The sequence below is a fragment of the Cibotium barometz genome, chromosome 30, assembly GCF_041138505.1.
Source record: "Cibotium barometz isolate CiBa-2024 chromosome 30, ASM4113850v1, whole genome shotgun sequence".
Classification (NCBI taxonomy): Eukaryota; Viridiplantae; Streptophyta; class Polypodiopsida; order Cyatheales; family Cibotiaceae; genus Cibotium; species Cibotium barometz.
In genome coordinates, this window is record NC_141075.1 from 47,871,721 (window position 1) to 47,882,429 (window position 10,709).

Consider the following 10,709-nt stretch of genomic DNA (forward strand, 5'->3'; position numbering starts at 1 on the left):
TTGGTTAATGTGATTAGTAAGCTTAAAGAGTGTAAAAAACCAAAATATTAAGCTTAATTGCTTGCAATTAGAGTGGAATTAGTGTTCCAAACACTTGACTTGACCTAAATCCATCCTTATTAGACCACTCTCATTAGGTCGCCAACTAGTGAGAATTAGCACTAATTGGGTCTCATATGCCTAATTTTCCCTCTTTTGAGTGAGTTAATTGGGGATGATCACATCATTAAATTAGCCTTGACATTGCTAATCCACCTATTAGATCCCCATCTCAAAACTCCTTACCATTAAGGAGTAATTAGAGACCAAATAAAGAGGTTAAAGGGTGATTAACAATGAGATTAGGGTGGATTAATTTTTAGTTAAGTTAGAGAGTCTCTAGATTAGTTGAAAACCACTAATTTGGAGTTTACCTCTTACTTTAGCCTCTTCCCACCTACTTGTCGTTAAGAGGGAATGTTAGTTGTCCCCCCACTCAAAAATTCAAATCTCCACCCACCCCAAAGTCAAAATCATGTGGCGTACAGACGTACATACGTAAAAAATAAAAAAATCCATAGACTTGGAAAGCCACGGTTGTTCACACATAAACCCACAGTTGTTCATGTATAAACCCACGGCCGTTCACACATAAATCAACGACTGTTCACTTATAAGACCACGATCATTTACTCCTAAGCATACAAACATACGCTTCCCAAAAAACACTTAAAATAACATACATGCATAAGGCCATGGTCGTTCACTCATACGGCCATGGCCGTTAACTCATAAGACCACGTCCGTTCAGTCCTAAGCGTATCGACGTACACTCCAAGGAAAAAAAATAAAAAAAATGTACACTTATAAAGCCACATCCATTCACTCCTAAGCGTATGAATGTATACTTTTGAAAAAAAAACCATTCACACATAAAGCCACGGTCGTTCACTCCTAAGCATATGGATGTACACTTCAAAAACAAAAAAACAAAAAAACCATACACTTATAAAGCCATGGTTGTTCATACATAAAGCCCACGGCCGCTCACTCATAAGGCCATGGTCGTTTATAAAGAAAGCCATGGTTGTTTACTCATAAGGCCATGGCCGTTCACTCTTAAGCGTATGGACGTATGGTTTTAAAAAAAAGCGTACACTCATAAGCCATGGCCACACATAAACCCATGGCCGTTCAATCCTAGGCGTACGGACATACACTTCTGGGAAAAAAATTCTTTAAAAATATATTTTTTTTTAGAGGTGCTTAAGGTTTACTTCCTCGACTCACTACTATAGTGGTTTTTACACACACGAAATACTTCAAAAGACCTTATTTCACCTTAAGGGTGCGTTCATGCACAAGAAAAATGAGAGCCAAAACTTATATTTTGGATCCATGCGCACACCGTCGAAGCTTTCCTAAGCCTCAATGCACACCATGGACACCTTTCGGTCATGGTTGCATCCCCCAAGTTCCCCCATTCCATTGGGCGGCACCCCGACGAATGTACATTCAAATGTGGCTGACGTGCCAAACATGTTTGGCCATGAGGGTGAAACAATTTACGAAGAGCGCTCATCTAGTGTGGTGCACCTCCATACATGCACCCCAACCTAAATAGATGCATCAAGCACACACCGTGTATCCTCCTATAACCATGGGCCTGTTCTCACTCCCCACCCACGTACTCCCTCCCCTTGATCCCCAAATTGACATTGTGAGACTAGCACAAGCTATAGGAAGGGGAGTGGCACAACAATTGCACCCATGGACATCACATACACAACCTATGTGGGTGAAAATCTTCAAACGCATGCCAAAAATCGACAGAGTTGGAGACCCTGTATCCCACCTTGAGGTCTTTAACCAAATTTGTTAGGCATTTGAAATTTTTGACGATGTAACAAAGGTCCATATCTTTGGACTAAGCCTTGAAGGCAAGGCAGTGCAATGGTTCTAATCCTTGGACCCTCGGCACAAAATCACTTTCAAAGAAGTGAAAGAGGCCTTCACTCTTGGATTTGCACCATATGAGCCCAAATGGAGCCCTTTATCCAATTGTTCCACTTGGAACAAAAGCCAAAGGAAACCTTACGCGACTACATACCACACATTAAGTACGTCGATTTGCATTGTGAAGAAAGGGAACGATTGCGTGAAAAGCAATTAATGGATTGTTTCCTCTTGGGTTTGCACAATCCAAAGCTTCATGACCATATGTTAGTGAAGGATCCCTTAACCTTTGATCAAGCTTGCAAATGGGTGATCTTTCTCAATGACAATATATGAGAAAGATATTCCAAGCAATTGGCCATCGAGCCAATGCTGCCAACATAATGCCCATTTATAACATTATCCTCATCTCCTCCCAGGCACCATGCATTAATGGTGGCCCCACCCCCAACATACCACTCACACATAGAGCCAATGCTGCCAACATAATGCCCATTTATAACATTATCCTCATCTCCTCTCGGGCACCATGCATTAATGGTGGCCCCACCCCCAACATACCACTCACACATAGAGCCACTACAACCATCTACAGTGCCCATCTTTCCATTCTAACCATTGCCTCTTAGAGCTAACCCAATTGATCATGGAAAGATCAAAACCTAGTCCCTTGCCAAGCCCATGAATTCTGACACCCTTGAGGCACCCATAACACATCAGCTTCCTTTGCATGTGCCTCATATGGACCACCCTAAACCGTTTGTGTGCACCATAGGAGCACCTGCAAGGAAATCACCTCTTCAGTGCTTCCTTTTCCATGGACCCCATAGAGTGGCTGAATGCCCTCAGAAGAAAAGCCTGCCATCATTGACAACCGGCTGTGGGATTGACCTTTACTTCGAGGATTTCCCTTTGTAATCAGTTTCTAACTCCATAGTCGAAGGCATGTCACACCTCAATATGTTGCGTTCAACACGGGAAGATATTCGTTGTCCCGTCGTTGAATGTCACACAGATGTATGGCAAACTCAAGAAGGCCAAAGAATCCCAAAGTAGTCCAACACCTTCTGATGAATGTGCCACATCCAAAAAGAAACAACACTCCAAGCACATTGGCAAAGGTGAAGATCGGGCTACCATTAGAAGTGGCTCAACAAAAACCACATCCTCCTCCTTAGGGAGTGATCATCATACCCAAATGCCACTCCACCAAGTAGCCCCGAGAAATCAAGCCAAACTACCAAAGTGTCTTATCCCATATCCCAACCCCATAATTGAGAAACAACATCTTCATTAGTCCCAAGCATTGGTATAGGAGTGCGAGGCCCGACTCAAAGAACCATTTCCTATAACCCTAATGACATAGTTGAAACCAACCAATGGAAGTGTTGAGTACATAACTTTGGTTCTGAGTGTATGTAGAGAAGCTAACAAAGGAGAAGGCATTTTGGTGCAAATTAGCATTGCAACTAATCTTCTAAAAATCTAACATCACTCCTCTTTTTGTTTTTAGCTTGGATCTTGTTTTTTAAGATGAGATGTTATTTTCTGAATTACTATGAGTTACTAAGGGCTTTTTGCTATGTGGAGATAGACTTTGAGAAAACTAAATCCTTTGTGCTCTTCTATCTTGGGCTTCAAACTTCTTATATTACCTTCAATTTATAAAAGGCCATGTGAGGATGAATTTATCTTATCATGATGGTTGCATAACTTAGGAAGCTCTTGGTAAAGTCCTCATGTTATAAAGGGCTCCATGAATTCTCACATGTGAAAAGGTCTAGGTGTAAAAGAAAGACCACTTTATGATCATCAAGCTATGTGCTATCTCCAACATCATCTTGCTAGACCTAAGCTGACATTTGATGTGATCTATGTTGTGTGAAGTGGGCATGCATCCCCCATTCTTCATCATTCTTGGTGGTTCTTCTACTATGTGCTGTTATCTACTTGGTTGCTTAATTACATAGCTCTTTAACAACATTGGTGGAAGCGCATTATATTGAGCTCAATGTGGTTCATTATGGTCTATGTGATACATGGTTATGTAACATTTCCACATTCCTATTCTTCTTGTTGGTTCCCTTTGTCATAATCCACTTATGGGTGTGTGAGTCATGACACATTTCCTCTTGATGACTTTGTGATTCTTGGTTGCATCTCTTGGTGGATCAAACTCTTGGTGGTAGTACCAAAACCTTGGGTGGCCTCTACATCAACTATGTGACATTAATCTCCTCGTTAGACATTTTGTCTATGTGAAACATTGCTATGTGATGAGATCCTATGTCTATACATGATGGACTGTATATGAAACATTATTCCCTTTGTTCATTTCTATGCGGCTCCTTAGTGAAACACTTTGTGATCTATGCGAGTTGGTACTAAAATACATTATACCCAGTGGTCATTTCTATGTGATTTCTTAGTGAAATACTTTGTGATCTATGTGGTCTCTTAGCCTACACACCCTACAAAGTATGGTTGTATCGGGTGTAGCCATTCATGGAACTATTTTTGGGGCACTTTTGGGGCCGCAGCGCGACGCACGGGGGGGGGTGAGATTTTGGATTTAGAGCGGGCTAGCGCTCTCGCCGGTTTTTTTCCGACATACTAGCATATTAATGACTCTGCTCTGAACACTACAGATACCACCGTGCTGGGTCTATTTTAAAGAATGAACCGTGCTGCTATTCCAAATGCGCTGGTGATATTTTCAAGTACTGTTTCAACCACCGCATGGTTCTGCATATCTCCCGCGTGTTTCAACGTTTCCCTTATTAAGGCCCAAGATCACAACTTTCAACTTTCCCTTACTAAGCTAATTTAGGGCCGCAACCAATGCGGTGGTAATACTAGGAAGTGGTTGGTCTCTCTTTTTAGGGATCTTAACCAGCACGGTGGTAGTACAAGATAAGTGGTCACCAGCGCTACGGTGGTTTAACCAGCACGGTGGTAGTATTGGATAAGTTATCACCAGTGCGGTGGTTGGTATCGGTAGACAAATCACATGATATTTAATTTAGGATAGTGGTAGTCACCAGCACGGTGATATTTAATTTAATTAAGCTAATTTAGGACGCAACCAGCGCGATGGTGGCACTAGGAAGTGGTTGGTCTCTCTAATTAGGGATCTTAACTAGCACGGTGGTAGTACAGGATAAGTGGTCACCAGCGCGGTGGTTGGTATCGGTAGACAAATCACACGATATTTAATTTACGACGATGGTAGTCACCAACACGGTGATATTTAATTTAATTAAGCTAATTTAGGACCGCAACCAGTGCGGTGGTAGTACTAGGAAGTGGTTGGTGTCTCTTTTTAGGGATCTTAACCAACACGGTGGTAGTACAAGATAAGTGGTCACCAGCGTGGTGGTTTAACTAGCACGGTGGTAGTATTGGATAAGTTATCACCAGGCGCGGTGGTTGGTATATTGATAGACAAATCACATGATATGATGGTGGTACTAGCGCGGTGGTTGAACCAGCATGGTGTTAGTATTGGATAAGTAATCACCAGCGCGGTTGTTGGTATCGCACTAATCACACGCCCATAATTAAAGTCCAACAATATTCTACCAATAGCTTGCTATAATTTTTGTTTACGAGACACTTTGTAGCTCTTGGTGGTGAAGGATGATCTCGATCACATTATGAGGTACTTACATAGTAATTGAAGTTGTATACTGGACTTTTCACAAAGGGTGGCTGGGAGATCAATAAAGTTCGGTGGGCTAAGTTATACAAATTGTTTGTCTTAGTTTGAGAGTGTGAATCTTGTGGGACCCATCATATTTTTTGTCAGTTGATATTGTGTAGAGGTATCTAGGCCAGACAGGTTTTTGGCCTCACTCTCGGTGTGCGAGTGGTGAGATTAGGTAGAGTGAAAAAATTAACGGTAGAGACTATGGATATCTTTAATGAGTTTTTGCCATTAAGGCTTCTTCTTCTTTTTTTTTTGGCTAGGTTTTTAAACGCATGCAAAGAGGTGGCGCTCTACTTTATGAACTCCTGCATAACCGAACTCTAATGATACCTTGCTTATACCTAGAGCACAAAACTTAGAGGTGGAGTAAGTCTAAGGAGCACAAAAATGGAAGAAATAGAGAATTAGAAATGCCTCTTATACATGGAGTCTAGAGGGATGTGGAGTCTAGAGAGCACAAAAGTGAAAGAAAGGAGGAGGAGGACGAAAGGAAAAGGCATACGCAAGGAATATGTGGGGTGTGAGCCTCTGCGTGGTGTACACTGTGCGTACCTTCAAGTTGAAGAGGGCCTTGAGCACTACGAGAGAGAGAGAGAGAGAGGGGGGGTATAATCATGTGATGATAAGAAGGTAGTGTTGTGTGTTGTGTGTGTGTGTGTGTGGTGCGCCTGTTTGTGTGTGTATCTCCAAGAGAGATGGCCAATCCGGGTGCTTCTAGGACGCCCTTGAACATCAGGATCCTCCTCTTTGTCAACCTCATCACCCTTCTCCTCTCCATAGTTGTGTTGGGGGTGGGCATTTGGCTCACACAGAGAGCCTACGATCAATGCTCAGGCCGCATGCAATGGCTGGTGATAGCAATCGGCGTTATCATGTTCGTGCTCTCCTTCATCGGCTTTGTTGGCGCAAGGCATAGATTGGTGGGCTTGCTTTGGATCTACATAGGCATCCTCACCATTGTCATAGTGCTGCTCATTGTGTTCACTGTGTTTGCATTTATGCTCAAAAACAATGGCTTCCAAGCCCTCATCAATCATGCACAGGTGAAGGACGCCAACTCCTTGTTAATACAAAGCGAGTGCCCAACTCAATTCCTTCTAAATTTCAAGAGGGATTGGGGCACTGTGGCCATCGTTAGCCTCGTCGTGCTCATCCTTCTGCTTATCCTATATGCCCTCGCCTGCTCTGCCTTCACGCACGCCATGAATCAACGAGTGTTTCGCCACCATTAGTTACAAGCCATCCTACCCCTTGTGAATCTCTCTCTCTCTCTCTCTCTCTCTCCCCCCACTGCCCCCGCCCCCGCCCCCGCGCGCACACACATACACAACAAGGATTATGATTCTTGCCTCATTTGACTTCTTGGGGTTGTAGATACACTCTTTTGTTTCATTCGACTTCTTGGGGTTGTAGATATGCTCTTTTGATTGTACCAAATCTCAATACTTAAGCTTATACACATGAATAAAAGGGTTATGAATTGTGACAAGGATACAATCTATTTTGAGATGTTGTTAAATATCTCAATCGAAATCAACGAGGAATCAACTAATACTTCTTTAGCAGCAGTGACTCAACTTTAACTCAATTTTACACAAATGTTGGTGGCCAACCAGCCCATTTGGTCACCACCCAGATTGCCATGTTTGTAACAAACTATTATGGGTTAAGCTTTCTTGCTTTGTAACAACTTTGTAATGCTTTCGTGCTAACGGCGGGTAGTACCCGGATGGATGTAAGCAGCAAAGGGGATTATTCCCGTATGGGTGGATTAGAGGATAGAGAACTGAGTGTAGAGTCAATGAGCTGAGTTTTGCCAATGTATTGTATTGTTGAGAGTTTAAGAATGTCTCATGGGTTAGTCTCTAACTTGTATCTATTTTGCACTGCATAGTTCTATCTATTCTGCGTCCATTCCGTGTTAAGTGCATTCCTGATTGGACGTGAACTCCTATCTCGAATCATGACGAACCTAAGAACTAACTTGCTTGTAGTCATGACTAACTCCCACGCCATCGCTGGCTTATCACATTGGGCATAGTTGCATTCGTCGTTGCTCCTCAAGAGCCGACTAGGTGGCTCGAAACCATGTAAGTACTGGGGTCTTGACCGAACCTCGACACTTTTCGCGATCCTGTTATGGAATGGTACATTAAGAAGGGGATTAGGAAGGTGGAGGCTAATTCTGAGGTTAGTTCTCTACACAGTAAGTCCGAATAGAAAAGCTAGTCGGGGTAGATCAAGAGAGGAAGTGCACACGTCTTTGTGTCGGGTATGTTTACGAGGGAGTTATAGGAGTACAATGGACACTGCATGGAGAATGAAGAAAGCTCAAGTAGAGCAATGCGATACTGCAATCCGAAGCCATAGGGAGCGAAGGCCAACCATATTATCCAAGAAGATTTCCAGAAGGGATTCTATGCTAGTTAGAACACTGAAATTAGAAACCTTTGAGAAATCAGGTTGAAGAGGAGGAGCAACATGAGCTTCAAAACAGAAGACAGCAAGATAAAGAAGAAGAAGAAGAACCGATAGCTGTGGGAAGGATGTCTCTCAAATACCCGAGATTCAAGGGTAAGAGTGAGGAGGATCCTAATGCTCACATCTTCACCTTCAAGATACCTTCTTGGCCACCCGATCTCCACAGTGCCATAAAAGACAGAGTACTTTACGATAACTCTAGGTGGCAAGGCAACCAGCAGCAGCACAGCTGGTTCACCCAATATGGTCTAGAGCACTTCCTGACATTTGAAGAATCAAGGAAGGCTTTCATGAAAAAATTTAAGAGAGATAATGGATGCTTTTCTATCCAAGAACCCCTATGGGAATACACGAGGAGTTGAGTTTAAAAAATCAAGAGCTCAAAGACTCCTTAAAAAGGGCACAAGACATCCTAGTTGAGCTCTAGTCATCTCTAAGTCTCGTCGAAAAGTCACACGTAATTCACACAACTAAAGTAGATACTTGAGAAAACTCAAAAAAGCAAAAGGTCAAACCCATTAAGGTTTTGGCTGAGAAAACCAAAGAAACCTCGAGTGAAGGGGGAGAAAGACCCTTGCACTCCACTATAGAAAAGCACAAAACTGAAACTATAGGGATAAATAAACAGTGGAAAATTGTGAAGCAATCACCTGGAGATAAGCTAGGGCCAAGCTTCAACACCCGCTACACAATGGATATAAACAATTGTGAACTTGAGTCCAACCTAAAACTCAAAAAGTCTCAAAATGAGCCTCTCACTTGCACTTGGATAATTGTGTCCACCAAGACTAGTTGCACTCAATTGCTAGCAAATCTTGATCAAAGTGCCTCTTACAATTTGATGTCACATGAAGCATGGTTATTTTTAGGTTCACCTAACCTACATATCATAGATTCTTTAAGATAAGGGTTAAGTGAAGGCCAAAACTCTTGTTTAGATATTTGTTTAATCAAATATTTTCTTGCAAATAATCCTGTGAAAGGTAGTTTTGTGGTTTTGCACAAGATATCTAAATGAGGAAATTATGTTTGGAAAAAATTGGATTCGACGGTAACAGTGTGTCATTGGTACCCAACTTCAAATGGACAACCCTCTCAATGTCCTTGCTTCCACTCTACATCCCCATCATTATAGGAACTTCTTCAAAAGATACTCCCCTTCAGAAAGAATACCAAAACCTTCCCTCTCCAGAGGATATAACTCCGATCGGGGAGCAAGTACCTAATCGAGTAAAGAAGACCTATGCAAAGGAACCCTAGAAACCACCAATTCAACCACAAGCTCAATCTGGACAATGGTGGGTCCGTAAAGACACATTAAAGAGACATACATTCCAGAAGGAAGTCTTAGTGAAAGATCCTTGCCTCCTCCACGCAACGAATTCGGGGGTGCTAGAGCGGAAGTAGCACTTCATGTGTAGGGAAGAGTTTCTCACTCGAGGCCTCACCCACGGATATCCGGACAAGAGACTAATTCCTTGGTTATTCCAAAACTTGAACCCAGAAATACTTCCCTCGCCGCCCAGCACACATAGGCGATTCCTCCAGGATATTTTATTCTAACGTAGTCAAGGTCATCACTAACCAAAGTGATCCGACCAAGCCCGTAAGTCTCATGGTCAGATCAAGGAAGAGACTCGCACTTGGATCATAGAGTCCAACGCTTTTTTCCTCATCAGGAGGCACATCCGTTGATTCTTTTCCATAGAACAAGGGCTATCCGGGATTTACTTTAACTATCATAACTTAACAGAATTGAGTCTCGTTTTAGGGATCCATCAGTCCAGCCTAACCCCATCCAATCCCATGGGTTAGCCAACCACTATAGTGATAGGATCCATTTAGGAATTTGGTTATGTTCTTGCCCCGGGTACCATGGAAAAGAGTTCCCAGGCCCCCTAGACGGCGCTTCAAGCAAATTTCAAGATAGTCACACCACTTATACACCCAATATGAAATTGCCTATTTCACAGGCTGTCTTTAAAACAATCTTTTAAAGAGACCATAGTATCATTAATCATAATCCTCCAAAATATCCAGCTTGAATTCTAATTTCCAATCTCTTTCCAATCATTCCTTCATCGGTGTACCTATGGCATCATTGGCAACCAGAACGCCCACCACATGTTCACAGGGGCCTTTTCAATAGTTCCTAGCTCATAGTACCCAAAAATATAGTCAAGTATTCCATTCATTTGTTCCTCAATGTACCTATGGCATCGTTGGCAACCAGAACACTCACCGCCCCTGCTCACTTAGGGGCTTTTTCAATAGTTCCTAGCTCATAGTACCTGGAATTATAATCACTTAAGAAAAATCTGGATGGACTCTCCATTTAAGATCGGCAAGATTAACCAACATATCCATATAAAAGAGCCATGGACTCATCCGTAGAGGACCAGGAAGGCTAATCAACCAGATCCATGCCCATATTCAGAAAACAACTCTAACTCCTTGTTCCATTTTCTTCCCCGACACACGCATGGGTATCTTTGGTGACCCAGAGCCCGAGCACCGTATGGTCAGCACCCTCTAGGCTCCTTCGCAAGTCACCAAGCGCTTTACTCATAGGCCGCTTCCTTGG

At 42.6% G+C, this 10,709-nt stretch overlaps 1 protein-coding gene across 1 annotated transcript; it reads left to right on the plus strand.

Annotated features, from left to right (window-relative positions):
* The first annotated feature begins 6,253 nt into the window (after positions 1 to 6,253).
* Positions 6,254 to 7,279, plus strand: LOC147621570 (tetraspanin-10-like). Its single transcript, XM_086824588.1, has one exon. It carries the CDS (start codon positions 6,340 to 6,342, stop codon positions 6,874 to 6,876), a length of 537 nt encoding a protein of 178 aa, XP_086680714.1. The 5' UTR covers positions 6,254 to 6,339; the 3' UTR covers positions 6,877 to 7,279.
* The last annotated feature ends 3,430 nt before the right edge of the window (positions 7,280 to 10,709 follow it).

What these genes read in the sequence shown, in the direction of transcription:
- LOC147621570 (XM_086824588.1), top strand. Translation starts at nt 6,340, where the DNA reads ATGGCCAATCCGGGTGCTTCTAGGACGCCCTTGAACATCAGGATCCTC.